Consider the following 19,959-nt stretch of genomic DNA (forward strand, 5'->3'; position numbering starts at 1 on the left):
GCATTTATTTAGGAGGGATTTGTCATGTTACATAATTCGTTTAAACTAATTCTTTAACTGATGGTTTGGACATTCAGCCATTAAAAATGATTATGCGGCCTCTGAGTGGCGCAGTGGTAAAGTGCTCGCCCTATCATCACAGTATCATCACATTAATTACGGCCCTACAGCCAATCAGAGGCATCTGTGAACTTACACAAGCCGTGGGAGCAGATAGCGCTGTCCTCCGAGTGTGTAATGCCGCCCCCAATGGTGTGTGAGCGAGCACTTCAAAAAGATTCGGTCGGCTGGGGTCACGTGGTTCGTAGGAAACACATTATAGTCTTCGGCCCTCCCGACTGAGTGGTAGTAGTAGCCTTAATATGGGGAATTGGACAGGACTAAATTAGGGACAAAAATCTGTGGGAAAAAAATAATAAAATAAATAAATAAATGATTATGCATGTATTGTGATCCTATAATGCTTAATGTTTTTTTTTAAGATTGTAATAGGTCCTAAATATATAAAATATGAACAATATTTTATTTTACAAAGATTCTACTCTGTTCAGCTCTGTAAGAGGTGAAAGAAATACTTTAAAAAATGATTGATCTTCTTTTGTATTTTACTGTTTTCTCAGCTCCTGTCACTCCTGTCCCTCCAACGTGTGATTCAGGAAACTTCCAGTGTTTGTACTTGATGGCATGTGTCCCCCAGAGCTGGCGCTGTGATGGAGAAGCAGACTGTGTGGATGGTTCAGATGAGGAGGACTGTGGAAGTTTGGTACCTGGGACCGTTCCACCACAAACAGGCTGTGAGGATGCGCAATACAGCTGTGCTAAAAACATGTGCATTCCGACATTGTTGCGCTGTGACAGCATACCGGACTGCCCCAATGGCGAGGACGAATATGGATGTCGTAAGACGTACACACACACACACACACACACACACACAAACAAAGTGTAAAGTACCTCATTTCTGTTTACCTTTTAAATTACATTATGTAGATTACATTTTAAATGTTAAATTCAACAGCCTGCAAATTTGTTGTTTATGTAACAACCTCTGCAGCAGCCTCATTTCCCCTCTCGTATGTTCCAACAACTCAGCCTTCAGCATCACCAGTATACTAATCACCTGATCATCTGTCAACATTTGCACCAGTTTCTCACTGGTTTATGCCATGTTATGTTTTCAAGCTTGAATGATTCATAATTTAAATTCATAATTCATAAATCACTGTGTGGCTTAATAAACAAAACATTCCTCTGAAACTGGTGCGGTATAGGCACTAGACTAAAAATCAGTGCCAAAAATAACAGCCCACAAAAAAATCCTTAAGGAAGCCTGGAGAACTATTCCTCAAGACTACATTAAATTTACAAGAACGTCTGGCTATTTGGAAGCAAAATATGAAATAATACGTTTGTTTTTTTTCTGATAGGGTACAGGGGCTCTGAGAAACAGAAACACAATTGCTAAAGTCAGGAGTGCTACAAAGTAAATGCTGGGTTTATATGATAAAATGCTAACACTTCTTCTCGCTCTAAATGTGTAGCTGTGGTGCAGTGTAAGATTGGGGAGTTGGTGTGTGAAGGAAATGGTAGCTGTATACCTCACAGCAAGCGATGTGATCACACTGTAGACTGTCCTGCGTTTAACTCTGACGAGTCCAGCTGCAATGGTAAAACTGGTTTTCTTTTTTTCTGTCTCTATTTCTCTCTTTCTTTCTCTATCACTCAAGCAATCACTCTGAATCATACATGCATAGCTATCAGAGAACGCATACTGTATATGTGCAGGTTCATACAGAAAATGTATATTTGTGTGAAATGTGTCTGTGAATCTTGTAAAAAAATCTTAATTGAGATTACTCCTTATTGCGATTAAGCCTCTCTTCTAAATCAGGGCTCCTACTATTTCTGAATTCATGAAGAAATGAGTTTAAATAAAGCTTCGTGACCAGACACAGTGTGAAGCCTTAGCCTTAAACTAATTAGTAATAATTAATAAGTTTTCCCTGTGTATTTCCACTTTTTACCTGATTTAATTACCAGCTCACAGAGAGCTCGGCAGCTCACCATTAAGCTGTCAGAGCCTGCTTCGTGCTCTGTACCTTATTTGCAGCTGTGCACAGCATGTGTGCTTATAGAATTACGGCGTTATGACGACCCGGCTCAATTTAGCATTCGTCTAACGGAAGAAATATGCGAGGCCATTTACGCTTCATTCTCATACATGCTGATCGCTATAATGAAAATATTAAAAAGTTACAAATAACTCGCCGCACTCCTTCAGTATATTTTTTCAATCAGCCTCATGAGATTATTTTTTGTTACAAACTGCTGTGTCACTTATTAGTCAGTAGCACAAGCTGAGGAATTGAGTTTGAAATGCGAAGCTCGTGTAGGAAGTTTAATTCCCGAGAAATATCGTGGAGAATGATTTTAAGACAAAGGAGATCTGACATTACTTCCCACTCTCCAGTCACTTTTTTCCAGGGTTTATAAAACCTCATCTGTTCCTCTTCAAGCCTCAATGATTTGCAAGTATTGCCATGAAAATTTCTTAGAAACTGTTTGTAATAAATTATTACCGAATATGTAAATGACACAAATCATGAAAGATTTTAGAAAATATTTTGTGTGTGTGTGTGTGTATATACTGTATTTACAAAATATTTTATATGTGTGTGTCTTTTTAATATATTTGCACGTGGTTAACAGAATGCCCCTCTGGTTACTGCCTCAATAATGGAGTGTGCATTGTGGGGAACCGTGGGCCTGTGTGTATGTAAGTAACACACAAACACACACAAACTCACACTGCAAACATATTGTAGACATTTTGTTTTCAATTTTACTACTCATAACATTACAAAATTACACACCATACAGCTTATGAGACAAAATGGCCTGAAAAAATATTTTAACACCACTAATATTTCTTCCTGGGAATCTGAACCAAACTAAACTATTTTGCAGTCCTGAAATGCTTCAGACTTATTTAAACTAAACAATGAGCTTTATTTAGACATTTCTGACACTCAGAATGCTTGCAATTGATATTAAAGTCATGTCACAATGTATTATTACGTTGCTTGTTGAAAGATAAGTCAATATGATAGACACAAAACTGGACACGTACTGGAAACATTACAGTACATGATATTTCTGAAAATAGTGGCAGAAAATTCCGGAAAAGAGTTGGCTTGTTTCGAAACTGTGTAAAAGTCTTGAGCCACACCTCATTTCTTCATTTTGTGTTTCCAAAGAGCCAGACCTTTTTTTTTTTTCAATATAGACTTGAGTTAGTAGTTTTCCAGGCTTTTGCCTCTGATTTAAGGCAAGATATTGACTCTGATTTTCAGTCCAATTCCTGTGCCTGACCCATTTCAGATTTCTTTGGTAATGTTTTGGTCATCTACACCTAATTTATATCCACAATATAGTGACCTATGATTAATTCATGCATTAAAAAACTCTAACTTCTAGCATTAACCAGTGAGAAACAGGTGCAGATGATGACAGATGATCAGGCCGGTTATTATACTCACCCACTCATCGTCATTACTGCTTTATCCTGTATTCAGGGTTGCAGGGACCTGAAACCTATCCCATGAGGCTTAGGGCACAAGGCAGGGTATACCCTGGACAGGGCGCCAATCCATCACAGGGCACACACACATACTTACACTTATGATTAAATCAACAAAATCAGGGTCAAGACTTTTGCACAGAACTGTATATTACATGTATATGAATATAAAATACTTAAAGGTTATAAGTAGTTTAGTATTAGCTTACTGAAGATGTGACACCTGATAATATATACTCGTAAGCCATCAAAGTGCAAGTTCACAGTAGAAAAGTTTCCTAAAGACCACAGTACAGGTGCACACACAGACTCTTTAAGGGGCAATTTTAAAACAGTGGTCAGCCTACAACACATGTTTGTGGCTTGTGAGAAGGAGCAAAAGTATACAGATGAAACCTTTCACAAGCTCCATCATCACAAACCAAGGGCGAGATTTGAACCAGCAGCCCAGGAGGTAAGAGGTGACAGTGATAACCACTAAGCCACTGTACCACCTTAACCTCTCTGGCTAATTATTTTGTGTATGATCACTAAATGCTGATGATAGCAATTACAAGTAGGTAGGCAGGATATCTATTTCTATAGTGCTTCATTTTGTTTGGCACCACGGTTAGTTTTGACTGGTTATTTTGAAGCCAACAACTCAGAGTCTCTATTATATAAATGATGCAGCATAATCCATCATTTCCTAAAATTAAAGCAGTAAAACTATAACACTAGCTTACTACTCTGAAATGTCTCATGCCCTGTGGATTCCTTATATTTTTTCACATGACATTAAGCTATGTGCATGATACACTGCAACATCAGCAGCAGACACAATCTCTGGATTCAAAACAATAGCTTAAACATGACTGCCAAAATATATAAATAGAAAGGTTGTGCGGATAGTATAGGTATGTTTAAAGGCTGGAATTCTACAGGGCCCACAAACAAGTGGTTGTTTGATGCAAGCAGAAGCCAGTGATCAGATTTGATGCTTGTGGGACAAAAAAAAAGCCAAGGTTTATTAACATGTATGTCAGAGACATAGCTACAGGATAGGCAACAGAGGCAATTCTTTGAAGCCCCCAAGGTTCGGCCTTTGATGGCTGAAACAAATTGTTTGTGATGAATTTGACATGAATAAAGGCGTAAACCTGTTTAACATTTACAGAAGACTTAAAGCACGGACCAGTGATGAGACTTTTAGCTGCTATGAAACATTTGAATAATGCAAACATTTTTAATTCCCATGCATCTGGGAATGATGACCAAAGTGGCTTGGAGCTTACTGCCGTCATGGCAGTGAACGCCTGATCATTGATAATCGACGGATAATCTGTCGCCAACTTGCAGAAGAGATGTATCTGTGTGTGGGAACTGTACACACAATCATTCAACAACCAACGATACAGGAACTTGACTGTGAATTACAGCCACATCTCCCAGACAGTCCTAACTTTGCTTCAAGATATTTTAACATGTTTGGGCAAACATTAAAGGAGTTCCTGGGAGGCCAGCATTTCAGACATGAAGCAGGCAGTTGAATCATGGCTCAGGTGTACTGAGAGAACTTTATATCTTGATGATATTTAGGCACTAGTGAAACAGCGGGATAAGGGCATTAGTGTCGTAGGGGATTATACAGGTATAGAGAAATAAAGCGAGTTTTTACACTTATACTGTAAATGTGTTCTGTTATTCAGTACAATCAATTTGAACCCACCTCATAAAGCACAATATCTGAGCACCCCCCCACACCCCACACCTCCACATCAGACTCTTTGTTTAAATTAAATCGCATTTTGCTTTTCAAATTGAAGTGAACTTACCTGTTCAGAAGCCAAGAAGAAGTGAAAAAGAGGAAGCTGACCTGTCATAGGTGCTGGAGGAACAAATTTTTTCATACAGTATAATATTGTAGCGTTTTTCACCGCTAAGCAGGCACTTGGAGAGAGGGAGGAGCTTCCTTGCTGCCCAATGCAAATGGCTGGGAGTAATTTATTTAACACAGCACATAAACCACACATTGACATTACTAAAGACACACTTCTGACTCACACACACACACCCTGGCCGAAGCCACTAACCCAAACACCTTTCCTCGACAGGGTGAACACCTAACAACCCCTCCCGCAAAGCATGATGGTTACTAGTGCCAAACCCCGCCCACGCCACACTGCCCCCACCCGAGCTGTGACCGTCCCCGGTCACGATGGCGCACTCAGTCCTGGAAGCGTGACGGTGGTCGGCGCTGGCGTTGTGAACGTCTGAGTCTTGTTGCGGGGGAAGGAGGGCCGCTACCCTCTCCCTGAGGCGGACCGGCCTCCCCAGAGTTCAAGGTCTCGCTGGCGTTGGGCTGGTAGGGCGCAAGACGGTCCCGGTGGAGCACGACCACTCGCGACCGCCCCGTCAACCTTACCCGGTAGACTACCTCAGAGAGCTGGGCGATTACCGTACAGGGGCCCACCCAGTGAGACATGAGCTTAGGCGAGAGCCCCCGTTTCCTTCCGGGGGAATACACCCAAACCCGCTCCCCAGTAGCAAAGTCTCGCCCTCGGCTGTGAGTGTCATACATGGGAAATGGGAAACAAGGGCGTAACTTTGAGGCAGAGGTGTTTGCGGCGGTGTATGAGCGCCTCGGGGTGAAAGAGACCCGCACCACGCCCCTTCATCCACAAAGTGACGGCCTCGTGGAGCGGTTCAATCGGACGCTCACCACCCAACTCGCCGTGCTGACCAGCGACCGGCAGAAGGATTGGGACGAACATTTGCCTCTCGTGCTGTGGGCATATCGCACAGCAGTGCAGGAGTCCTCACAGCTGACGCCAGCTGCGTTAATGTTCGGGCGCGAGTTGCGCACGCCTGTGGACCTTGTGTTCGGGCCACCTCCACAGTCTGATTTACCCACGAAGCCTGGGTTGGATTATTTTTGTTATTTGAAAGACAAATTGTTCCGTGTTCACGAATTGGCGCGTAGACACTTGGCGGACGCCGGTGTTAAACATCATCACCTGTAGTCGTTCCGCCGGTGCCGCAGATGGACTGTGATCAGCTCATTGCCGAGCAGGAAAAGGATCCGGCACTGCAGCGGGTACTAGGTTGGGTTAACGCGGGCCACTTGGTGAAGTAGTCCATGGCCACTAGCACATACCGGTTCCCGCGATCGGAAATGGGAAACGGCCCGAGAATGTCCACGCCCACACGCTCCATAGGTGCCCCCACCCGAAAGTCTTGCAGGGGTGCGCGCGAGCGCTGGGTAGGGCCCTTCTTTGCCGTGCAGACGTCGCATCTGTGAACAAAGAGTTCACTATCCGTGTGGCAGCCCGGCCAGTAGAAACGAGCGCGCAACCGCCGCAGCGTTTTAGTGACTCCAAAGTGTCCCGCGCCCGCGTGCCCATGGACCATCCCCAACACACGTGCCCGCAGAGTCCGTGGCACCAGCAGCTGAAAAGATTCGCCAGCGCCGCACGGCCGTTCCCAGTGGCGGTAGAGTAAGCCCCCCCGCAACACGAGTCGATTAAACTGCGAGTGGAGGGCCTTTTCCTCTTGTCCCAGGTGAGCCACCGCGGCGTAATCCGGTCTCTGGCCCGCGTTAACCCAACCTAGTACCCGCTGCAGTGCCGGATCCTTTTCCTGCTCGGCAATGAGCTGATCACAGTCCATCTGCGGCACCGGCGGAACGACTACAGGTGATGATGTTTAACACCGGCGTCCGCCAAGTGTCTACGCGCCAATTCGTGAACACGGAACAATTTGTCTTTCAAATAACAAAAATAATCCAACCCAGGCTTCGTGGGTAAATCAGACTGTGGAGGTGGCCCGAACACAAGGTCCACAGGCGTGCGCAACTCGCGCCCGAACATTAACGCAGCTGGCGTCAGCTGTGAGGACTCCTGCACTGCTGTGCGATATGCCCACAGCACGAGAGGCAAATGTTCGTCCCAATCCTTCTGCCGGTCGCTGGTCAGCACGGCGAGTTGGGTGGTGAGCGTCCGATTGAACCGCTCCACGAGGCCGTCACTTTGTGGATGAAGGGGCGTGGTGCGGGTCTCTTTCACCCCGAGGCGCTCACACACCGCCGCAAACACCTCTGCCTCAAAGTTACGCCCTTGTTCGCTGTGTAACTGCTCCGGGGCGCCAAACCGGCTGAACTCCTCATCCACCAGCACTCGGGCGGTGGTGGAAGCGCTCTGGTCAGGCACAGCAAACGCCTCCGGCCACTTGGTGAAGTAGTCCATGGCCACTAGCACATACCGGTTCCCGCGATCGGAAATGGGAAACGGCCCGAGAATGTCCACGCCCACACGCTCCATAGGTGCCCCCACCCGAAAGTCTTGCAGGGGTGCGCGCGAGCGCTGGGTAGGGCCCTTCTTTGCCGTGCAGACGTCGCATCTGTGAACAAAGAGTTCACTATCCGTGTGGCAGCCCGGCCAGTAGAAACGAGCGCGCAACCGCCGCAGCGTTTTAGTGACTCCAAAGTGTCCCGCGCCCGCGTGCCCATGGACCATCCCCAACACACGTGCCCGCAGAGTCCGTGGCACCAGCAGCTGAAAAGATTCGCCAGCGCCGCACGGCCGTTCCCAGTGGCGGTAGAGTAAGCCCCCCCGCAACACGAGTCGATTAAACTGCGAGTGGAGGGCCTTTTCCTCTTGTCCCAGGTGAGCCACCGCGGCGTAATCCGGTCTCTGGCCCGCGTTAACCCAACCTAGTACCCGCTGCAGTGCCGGATCCTTTTCCTGCTCGGCAATGAGCTGATCACAGTCCATCTGCGGCACCGGCGGAACGACTACAGGTGATGATGTAGGCGACACAGTAACTCGGCTGCACGCCGGCTCGGTCGGCTGATTATTAACGGGGGCTCCGGAGGACTGCGCAGGGAGAATGTTCTGATTCACGGGGGTCGGAGAGTGTTCGATGTCGCGACTACCCACGCGCTCTTCAACCCATTTGCAGTGCCGACAACGCTCTTTGCTACACGGCCGGCGGGATAAAGCATCGGCGTTAGCATGCAGTTTTCCCGCTCGGTGCTGAACGGTAAAATTATAATCCTGCAACCGCTCGAGCCAGCGCGCTAACTGCCCCTTGGGCTCTTTAAAGCTAAGCAGCCACACCAGCGAAGCGTGATCGGTCCGCAGCGAGAAGGATTGCCCATATAAATACGGCCTAAAATGTTTAAGGGCCGCGACGACCGCTAGCAGCTCGCGCCGCGTGACGCAGTAATTTTTCTCCGGTCCAGACAACGCGCGGCTGAAGTAGGCGATAGCACGCTCTTTACCCTCGGAAACCTGAGACAGGACAGCCCCTAGCCCTACATCGCTCGCGTCCGTGTCGAGGATAAACGTACGAGACGCGTCAGGATATCCGAGAACGGGCGACGTGACCAGAGCTTCCCGTAACCGAGTGAAAGCGCGCGCGTGCACCCCGTCCCAGCGAAACGGCTGATTCTTTTTCGTGAGCCCGTGCAGCGGACTAGCGATCGTGGCAAAATCCTTCACGAACCGACGATAGTATGAGGCTAACCCGAGGAAGGTGCGTAGCTGCGACACGGTTAAAGGTTCAGGCCGATTCTGTACCGCAGCAATTTTGGCTGGATCGGTGGCAATCCCTTGAGCGCTAATCACGTGTCCCAGAAACACGGTCTCTTGCCGCAACAGCTGGCACTTTTTCGGGTTAAGCCGCAAATTCGCCCGCCGGATAGCCAAAAATACCTCCCGTAGGTTAGCTAGCGCGATCTCAAACTCCTTGCCGTGCACCATTAAATCGTCCAGGTAGACGACACAACGATTGCGAGGAATGTCGGCCAACACTTTCTCCATCAACCGTTCGAACGTAGCTGGAGCGTTACATAGGCCGAACGGCATGCGCCGGAATTGCCATAGCCCTTGCCCGATCGAGAACGCGGTTTTAGGTCGCGCTTCCGGGGCGAGCTCTACTTGCCAGTACCCGCTACGCAGATCTAACGAGCTAAACCACGCCGAGCCCGCAACGTGTTCCAGCGCATCATCTATTCGCGGCAACGGATAAGAATCTTTGCGCGTTACCTCGTTCAACCGCCGGTAATCGACACAAAACCGCCACGATTCGTCCTTTTTACGCACCAAAACAACCGGTGAAGACCACGGTCCGGACGCTGGCTCTATGACGCCCGAGTCGGCCATCTCACGCAGCTTCTGCTCGGCTATAGCTCGTTTAGCTAAAGGAAGGCGTCTCGGATGTAACCGAACAGGAGCTGCGTTACCCGTATCAATCGTGTGCTGCACCAAATTAGTATGTGTGCACTCGCACTCATCTACCGCGAAAATGTCCGCGAACTCATGTAACAGGGACTTCACTGTGTCGGTCTGTGTCTGACTTAGCCCCACACTGCTACGCTGCATAAGCTCGGCCATTATTCTCGCTCGGTCTGCTACCGGATGTTTACACGGCGCGTCCACCGGAAGTTCCGCCCCCCGGGTGCGCGCTACTAACTCGTCCGGCTGCGCTTTGGGAACTAGCAACCTGGCTAACCCGAAGTTACCACGTATCGTTCCGTCAGCGAGATTCAGTACCGCACCCCACCTTTCCAAAATGTCCAACCCCAAGATACAATCATCCTCAATGTCTGCCACAAAGAATGGATGAGAAAGACTGATTGCACCTACATGTATTCGCACAGTGCGACAGGCCCGTATTTCCAAATAGCTCCCCGATACGGTCCGAATGGTCAAGGCTGGGGCCGGCAGCATACAACCGCGCTCGCCCTGTTCCAATACTCCCCAGCGCAGCAGCGAAACTGTAGAGCCGGTGTCCACGAGCGCCCGTAGCGAAACGTTGTCCAGGCCACAGTTCACGTAGACGCCCGCGCAATTTCCTACACGTCCTGACCGAAAGTTAGGCCCGGCAGTTGGGGAAACAGAGACGGCTGTGGGAGGCGGCTTCCCCCCAGCTGGTTGTAACGGCTGCTGGGGTACGCTGTCCTCAGGACGGGGAACGTTGCAGCGGTAGTCCGGCTGTCCTTGGCCTCGGCGTCGTCCCGGAATCTCGGATGCTGAGTCGAGGCCTAGCCGCGACGGGTAGCCCTGTCCCCGGCTAGGTTCACCTACCGAGCGGCCCCGAGCCATGGGAAAACGCTCGGCTCTTTCGCCGCGATGTTCTGCCATGATGGCCTCAGCACGCTCGGCTTCGCGTAGCGCCTCAGACAGGGAAGCCGGTGCCGCTAACCGGAGGTGCTCGCGCAGCCGCGCCGGCCGAATTCCCCGCAGGAACGCACGGCGAGCTAGCTCTTCCTGCTGGACGGGCCCGAATTCCGGGTAGCCCCGGCGAGCGAGAGATCTCACGTCCATGGCGAACGCCCCCAGTGGCTCGGAGGCGCTTTGCTCGCGGGTCGCTAGCTCTTCGCCCGCGGCCTCCTGACGGTCACTCGCGCCGAACCAGAAGTGGAGCGATTCCCGCAGCTTCGCCCAGTCCTTCCTCTCATCCGCCCGGAGGTCTTCCAACGACCGGAGCGCCTCGCCCTCAAGCGAGAGAGCCACCCGGACGGCTGTTTCCGCCGGGGACCAGCCCGCACAGTCGGCGGCTAGCTCCACCTGGGGCCATCGTAGGACGGCAGGTGCAGCTGCAGGTCGCCTCGCCGGCTGACGGCGCACGGAGCTGTAGCTTCCTCCGGGGTGCGCTCTAACCCGTTATTCTCCATCCCACTTCTGACACCAATGTAGCGTTTTTACGCCGGAAGGAATGCTAGAGAGAGGAGTGAGCTTATTTGCTGCCCAATGCAATGGCTGGGAGTACTTTATTGAGCACACAGCAGGTAAGGCATGAGCAGCACCTTCACTCAGGAGCCTACATCTAATTCAGTGTTAGCCTGAACTAGAGCACATTTCACACGTCACACACACACACCCTGGCCGAAGCCACTAACCCAAACACCTTTCCTCGACAGGGTAAACACCTAACAACCCCTCCCGCAAAGCATGATGGTTACTAGTGCCAAACCCCGCCCACGCCACACTATAAATGCATCTGAGTAACACAGTGGCAAAAAGAAAAAAAATACCAGGACAAAGCCTTGCATTTTTCTGCTTGGGGTTTCAAAGTCCCTAGCATTACCTCTAATGTAAGCTGATTGCGTTCTAGTATAGCATTAGGAAATGTTTCATCATAAATTACCATTTCTGGTCATTCTGTGTCATGCAGTCTTAAATGATTAATTAGTTTTTGGGAAATGAAGCCAACTACATTTCATGAGAATTTTAGGTGGGCAGGTGGAAATGAAATGCAGACTTGGGTAGAACTCATTAAAGGAATGCTTATGGTATGCAGTAATGTTGGTGCCAGTTTATGACTCATTATAGACGACACAAATCCCAGAAACATTTACTGCTGATCAGGAGCATATGTGGACCAACAGGAAGAATTTACCTTTGTTTACTAAGGTCAGAGTTTTAGTAAGCAGATGGTATGAGTGTGTGTGTGTATGAGTCAGTTGTTTGTTTATTTCCCGTCCAGCTGTAAATCAACATGGACTGGCAACCGCTGCAATGTGCAGCAAAAACCAACCCCTCCCACATCTTCAATTGTGATTGCTGACACCAAACCAGGTAAACTGTATGTGAGTAAATAAATCTATATAAATAAATGAAAGGTTTTGTCTTCACAATGGTCAGAACTTGCTCTTTTAATTATATATTTACGTTTCATACATTGGAGTCAGAGATTTGGTTTCGGGTCATTCAATATATAAACCTGCGCCATAAATGAAATCAAAATGTTGATTACAAAAAAGTCATAAGCAGTTATGTACCGGACTATAAACCACAAGTTTTAACTGCGTACTGCACATGCGTCAAACTGACGGTGCTTAATCTCAAATCGACCGGCCAATAGTTTAACTTGCACCATTAAGTGAAATAAAATGTTTTGTGCATGTTATGTGCCAGCCCGATTACTGAACAGGGAGTGTATTTGGTTGACGACAAAATTAGTGTAAACAAGTCCTATACTCAACCTTACAAAATTTTATTTCTTTGCATTAATAAGTTAGGTAGTGAATTTTGCTGTACAGAAAGACAAGCAAACATGTACGTGGGCTTCAACCTGAAATAATAATAACACTGATTACATTAAAGCTGATCAGTTTATTTTATAAAACTGTCAACAGCGGGTATTTACGCAAGTATGTCATAATTTTCTGTGTTTCAGTGACAGTGTACATTGCCATAAGTGTAGCAGTGTTCCTGATAATGGCTGTTCTCCTTGGAGCTGGTATACTCTACCTTGTTAAAAGAAAGTGCACAGCTAAGTAAGTGTTGCACAATTTGCACCTGCTGAATTTCATATGCCTCATACTTTGCCGTAATCATACTAATCATACGTCTTGAATTAAATGTAAAATTTTGTTTTGTTTATTTGTTTTTGTAATTGTTTGCTCTGCTTAGGGATTCCAGGTTGATTGCTAATGATGAATTGGATAATTACGCTGCTGAGTGTAGAGGACAGGTCAGTCGCACACATTTCAACATATTCATATGAATCACACAGAGCGCACTTCTGTGTTTGTTTATTTTTATATATACTGTACAAGTTCGTCTTAGATGTTTGTGTATTCTGCATTAGTAGGTCAGAAAATAAGTGTTACAGCAAGTGATATATAATGTATGATATATATATATAAATAAAACCTTAAATGCCATTTTTCTTACAAAAACTGCACATTGTACCCGAGTCTCCTGATATGTGAAGGTTGTTGTGACACCAAATATTAACACTTCAGGATTTATTACTATTTACTGCTTTGAATACAAACAGTATTTTTGTAGAAAATTTTTCATTTCATTATTCCATTATTCTGATATTGTCTATATACATATATATATAGTATATAAAGATATTTTTACAGTATTGTGCTATTGTGCTATGCAGTATAAAATTATATGCTGTTATAACACTTATTCACTGTATAGACAGCATATGATGAGGCATGCTGTTTACTAATCCCTGACCAGGTGGTGTGATGCATCTTGACATGTAGCAGACTTTGATTATATTGTATTAAAAAGGATGTACAGTATTCCTCTTATACCTCAGCTATTTTTAAAGACTTAAAATCGATCCCGAACAACATACTTGACTTCTTCATCAGTCCCTAGTTACATTTAGAAATAAAGCTACCACTTTCTAAAGTTATAACACCTACAAAATATGGTCACTCATCAGCCTTTTATTAGTCTCTCTCGTAAAGTTAATAAGACAGAAAAACTGCAGTGCCCTCCATCCTGTGCCATAGATACAGCCTTCCCTCAGACTGTTAAAAAAGTGCTGACACTAGAGATTTCTTTCTGCAGGAAATAGTAGGTGTCTGCACAGTGGTGTGAAAAGTATTAGCCCCCTTTCTGAATTTTTTTTTGGGGGGGCATATTTGTCATGCATAAAAGATTAAAATAAACAAACAATTTTTAATATTACTCCAAGATAAACCAAGTAAGTACAAAATGCAGTTTTTAAATGATTTATTTAATTTTTTGGGGAAAAAAGGTATCAAATCCTATGTAAAAAGTAATTCCCCCTAAACCAAACAACTGCAACCAAGCCTTTGCGGTAACTGCAAATTGCGAAAAAAGGTTGGCCCACTCTTCTTGGCAGAATTGTTTTAATTCAGCCACCCTGGAGGGATTTTGGGCATGAACGGCCTGTTTGAGGTCATGCCACAGCATCTCAAACCAATTGAAGTAAGACTTTGACTAGGCCACTCCCCCTTTTTTTTGGCCACACAGAGGTGGACTTGGTGTGTTTCAGCTCAATGTCCTTTGCTCAAAGTATAGTTATTGTTGTTTAGCCATGAGGCTTTTCATTTATTGTATCAATGTCTAATAGAGTATATTTAATTATTCAGCTTCCAGATGTGAGGCCCAGAGAATCAACTGTCTTTAGGGTGAAATGGAGTAAATTCCACAAACTGGCTATCAGTGTTTATCCATGGAGAGATGAACCAGAGGTACATGCAATAACACACATGAACACACACATTTACAGTATGTGTGCTGGAGTTAGCAGGACATTCACTTTCATGATAAAACACATTTATTTAATTCCATATGCATATATGAATTTAGTTTATTGTTGATCACATTGCTTTTTAGTCGCTTATGTGTTTCAAATTGACACCTCAAAAAGGATTAAATGTCCAATTTCAGTATACGATCATTTACCTTTTTATTTTCTGGACTACAGCAAATGAGATGAGTAATGACTTGCCATGACACTAAATGTAGCCCATTTGCAGCTTAGAACAGATTTTGCTTAGATGCCATACAGTTATTTCCAACCACAATGTACAGTAGTGGGAGTGAATATTGAGCAGTATATGAGTGCAGCTAGAGCGTATACTGTATATACACACACTTTAAATGTAAATAACTATAGCTCTTTACTCAGCATCTACAATTTAAAATAAAGTACTGACTACAAGAGTGCTTCAATCTATTAGTTCTTTTACATAGTCCTAATTACAGTGTAATTAGAGCGCTGTGTTTTGTTTGCACTGCACAAATTTACATAGGAAAAGGCTGGAATGCAGAAATCTAGAATACAGAATAGATTATATGTTCTGCAGCAAATGTCGGTATAGCAGTAATGCACATAATGTTTAATTTGCTTCCTGGAGTTTGGTCAAATATAAGGGTGAATCATGTTTTCACTTCAATCAAACAGCACAAGGATATTTTTTAAGAGTATTGAGAACATGGCCTGTTTGAAACTGTACCTGATTGAGACCGGCTTTTTTAGTCATGTGTACGTATATGGAGAATAACAAGCCAGCGTTTCATTCGAAAGTCCTGTATATAAGAAGCACCCCAAGATTCATCCAAATACAAATTACCTTTATGCCTCATTTTTCTGTTGTGTAGGAAGAGGCATACACTTAGGGTAACAAAAATCTTATGTAATATTTAGCAACGGGTAAGGCCAAAAGTTTGTACACCTTAAACTTAACGCATTTCATGTTACCATTTATTTCTTTTGGCACAACAGTTAGGGCATCTTATTTGTAAACATTGGTAATTTTTAGTATTTAAACAAGAAAATACATGCAGATTTATTTTAAAATGTTTACACCAAGTGAACTGTCATTTTGTACAATTTCAGACATCGATGGAATGACTTTTGTTGAAATTTGGAGGGCAGTTCTGTCGCTGTAATTAAGGATCTAGCTTTAAAACCAGTGCATTTTTACGCATAATACCATGAGAAATCTCAACTAAATCTCAATCCTAAGCAGACAACGATCCGTAACATAATAGCTTAAAGACACAAAGTGAAAGTGGCCGCAATCAAAAGCTTGATCTGAATACCACAGAAAATGTGGCAGCTGAACTAAAACAAACATGTCTGAGTGTGCAGGCTAACTAACCCGACGGTGTTACACCAGTTCAGTCAAAAAGAATGGGCTCAAATTTGGCAAAGTATTATGGGAAACTTACTGAAGGTCTCCAAGAGGTTGTTCTGAAAGTTAAAAAGCAGTGGCACCGAAAACTACCAAAATGTTTGTTGCACTGAAAAAAAACTGATATAGGATTTAAAAGCAGCAATAAATTTGTCCTTCTTTAATTATTTTGACAAGACCGTTTATGGAAATAAAGTAGATGCCCCTATTGAGAATGTCTAGAGCTGTACATGGATTGTGTAGAGGTGTGCAAAGCTACAGTAAGTTTGTATGCCTTTAACCTACTGTACTGTAAGTGTGTGTAAACTTTTGGCCTCAAATACCTGTAAATACCGCATGGTCCACTCATTAATGCTGGGTGTACTTAATGTTAACATTCCACCAGAAATGTAGTCAAGTTCTGCATGTTTTGGAACCTTTTGCCTCACGTTTTGTCTTAGTTAATGTGCATACTCAGACTGACTCATCCAGACGTTATTATTCCTCACTGTTAGAACTGAATCACTCCAAAGTTGCTGTAATGGCACATTGTTCAGTGGTAAGATAAAGCACTTGAGTCATAAGTGAAGAATGTTGAATTATGTATTTTTTTTTTTAAATATTAAAAATGCGCTTTTTTGCAAAAACTAATAAAATGGTGTTTAATGCTTGGTTCAGTCAGTGTCAGAATAGAAGGACTCAAGCTTGATCTTAAGCTGATATTTTACTCTTATCATTGTCAGTTTTTATGCACAATTAAATCCGAACCAATTCGGGGCATTAACTGGGAAAACTGGGACTTGTGATGATGAAAAAAAAAAAACAATTAACATTTTTCAGAAAACATCACACGCAGCACACTGATGAGACTCTGAAACATTTGAATGGTGCAGATGTTTTAAAGAACATCACCACATTTTTGGGTGATTAAAGGAGGTCCTGGGAGGACAGCATTTGAAGCAGACATGAAGCAGGCAGTCTGATCTTGAAAAACTTATTACTTAATGGTATCCAAGCACTGGTAAAAAACTGTGATAAGTGCATTAGGCTTATATAGAGAAATAAAGTTGTTTTAAATCTCTTAAATGCGATCTGTTATTTTGCACATTCAAAGGTCCTGGTTTGAAACACCCCTTGTATTTTTTAGTATCATTTGAACTGTTGTGAAAAGCTACTGTACTTTATACCCTACATATTCCTGTGTGTTGTTTTTAGGTTCCTGCCAAGCTGTCTTTTTCCAACCCACTCTACAAGGAACCTAAAAGCTCTGAAGCCTGAGGACAGACACACACACACACACGCACACGCACACACACACACACACACACACACACACACACAAACACACACAATGGCACTACAAAACCCCTATGGATGTACTATGTAATTTGAACCATCTCAGCTTACATGACTGTACTTGTACAAAGGCGAAAGCCTTGGAAAATATATATCTATGAAATTTTAATTTATTTACCTCTACTGGGAAAAACACTGGGAGCAACTGCAAATTACCAGCTCATTACTTTGGTCCTGAGACGATGTAGCCTACATTTACAGTTTTCAAAGTGGAGGAAGTTGTAGCATTAAGCAGCAAAAGACAAACTCATTATACTGTATCTCCATCCTCTTTCAATTAACAAGACAAATTTCCTACTTGTTTTTATTTCCTGTATTGTTTAGAGTACAACTATGTGTGGTTTTCTTCATTATTTATATAATATGGAATAGACCACAATACTATTATAAAATATGGGCTTTGTTTAAAATTTTAATCATAAAATGGTTTTCCTGTGGGATCGCAATGTGCGCCAATAAATGTGGACAGTTTACCAAAACCAATATAAAGATGGCAGCATGACTTTTCAGCTCTCTTTCTCTCTCTCTCTCTCTCTCTCTCTCTCTCTCTCGCTCTCCTTTAACCTAAAGAGAAAAAAAATGACAAATAGTATGTCCTGTACCTATAATGTTTTGGAACAGCTTACAAATTACACCAAATAACATGAAAATATTAAAACGTTCCATATTTTACTTTTAATTTTTACTTTTTTTCTTCCAGCTGCAATACCCTTCAGAGAACGCATTTTTATATCTCAATTTCCTCTGTTTCACTCCTCCTTCAGACACACTGTTTCAGTGTCTATGTACAGTAATTGAGCCATGTCCCAGCAGATAATTTCACATCTGAGGAGGAGAGTTTTCTTTATATGAGGTCACATCAGGGCAAAATAAAATTTTAAGTCCCAGTCAGTACAAAAACAGAGGAATGTTTTGATACCTATAGGTACTAGATGCCTAATATTTGATATCTAAATGTCAAAATATTACTAAAAAGTGAATTTTGCATTAACCCTTAAAACTCAAGCAGGACGGATCTGAGCTGGCAACACGGCATACTGTAGGTCAATCACTGATTTAAAAAAATAATAATATATGCATTTTAATAAACACTATTCCTCTATTCTGGTAACGTTAAATTGTATGTATAATGATAACTGACTAAAATCCCGACAACCCAAATGCATATTTTGATGTCCGAAGCCTGGCACTGGCAGGACTTCTGTAAAAGTAGCTGTTTTCTTTTGTTTTTTTTAATGAACTGTTGAACTGTTTTTTTTTGTTTTTTTTTTTGGTCATAAAAGCAAAAGCAAACAACCATAAAAATCATGATCATATGTGTAATATATATTTTTGACTTAGTCATATATTTACAGTTATAGATATACAGATATATTAAATTAAACTCAATTCAACATATTGTCTAGGTTGTATAGGAAAAAATGGGTTATGCCACTCTACATTGCACAATCCTGACCCATAAAACATAGCAAAAATGGAAGAAATGGGTTTTAAATGACAAAGCATATCAAGGATGAAGGATAAAATATGTTGCTAATATACCGTATAATAAGTAAAAATTAACACCCTAAGTTGTTGTGGCAGTGTGTGAATGCTGAATTATGCTGGATGTTTAAGATTAATGCATAGCTGATGCTCAAAACACACACACACACACACACACACACACACACACTAATCATGTGGTATTGAATGAATCATTGAACTGTTGCTCTGAGGTTCAGTGAAAAGACAGCTTTATTGATTACCTTTTCCATGCACAGTTTGCGTGTGTGTGTGTGTGTGTGTGTGTGTGTGTGTGTGTGTGTGTGTGTGTGTGTGTGTGTGTGTGTGTGTGTGTGCGTGTGTTTGTTTGTGGGTTGGGGTTTTACTTGATCCTTGTTTTTTTTTTTCACTAGAAATTTAGAATAGTTGGCAAAACAATGTAGGAATTATTATGTGCCTCCATCCGTGTTCACAGTGTAATCAAAATACTGAAGCATCCACTCAGAATATCATAATTCATACCAAAATTATCCCTTTATTGCATTGGTTCTCAAACTTTTTAACTGCTTTAACTATAAAATAAATTTCATGTACTATGTGGTACAGATTTATAAACACAATCCACCCATTAAAATATCACACTCATAATTTAAACATGTGCAGTAATATTCTAGCTATTGGAGATTTTTAATAATTTAGCTTTTTAATCAAGGTCCAAGCTGGCATTTTTTTTATATGAGGGGGTTATTTAGGGTTTTGAGGTCTAAATTCAACCCATTGAATTCAAGTGGCTAGAAAAACAGGTTAATAAAATAAAGAAATAAATAAATCCAAGTGTGAGTCAAAAATTATCCTCACTGTGGCTGGACCGTTTGTTTAAAAAAAAATTTTTTTTTTACATAATCTTCTTGTTTTGCAATACAATTTATTGATCCGTCATCAGGCAAAGTTAGAACTACTGTATATGGAGGATGCTTTAACACCTCAAAATGAAGTTTTTGCAGAGGGTCAACAGTGTCGGGAAAAGTGTGCCGACGTATATTGTCATGCGAGATCACAACGCCCTTGGAGAGCAGTTCTCTGTGTTTAATCCGAAGTTTCGGCTTCAGCTTTTCAATAAGCATCTCCCTGTAACGAGCACTGCTGATTGTTGAAT

General features: G+C 43.3%; 1 protein-coding gene across 1 annotated transcript in view; it reads left to right on the forward strand.

Annotated features, from left to right (window-relative positions):
* The window catches only part of malrd1 (MAM and LDL receptor class A domain containing 1), a 76,759-nt gene extending 58,177 nt beyond the window's left edge, over positions 1–18,582 (forward strand). The window contains exons 26-33 of the mRNA XM_053503736.1: positions 621–899; positions 1,542–1,667; positions 2,710–2,776; positions 12,050–12,141; positions 12,743–12,842; positions 12,979–13,039; positions 14,433–14,534; positions 17,178–18,582. Of these exons, the coding sequence (XP_053359711.1) occupies positions 621–899; positions 1,542–1,667; positions 2,710–2,776; positions 12,050–12,141; positions 12,743–12,842; positions 12,979–13,039; positions 14,433–14,534; positions 17,178–17,240 (890 nt within the window). The 3' untranslated portion in view covers positions 17,241–18,582. The remainder of the gene's footprint in view (positions 1–620; positions 900–1,541; positions 1,668–2,709; positions 2,777–12,049; positions 12,142–12,742; positions 12,843–12,978; positions 13,040–14,432; positions 14,535–17,177) is intronic.
* The last annotated feature ends 1,377 nt before the right edge of the window (positions 18,583–19,959 follow it).

The sequence above is a fragment of the Clarias gariepinus genome, chromosome 1, assembly GCF_024256425.1.
Source record: "Clarias gariepinus isolate MV-2021 ecotype Netherlands chromosome 1, CGAR_prim_01v2, whole genome shotgun sequence".
Taxonomy (NCBI): Eukaryota; Metazoa; Chordata; class Actinopteri; order Siluriformes; family Clariidae; genus Clarias; species Clarias gariepinus.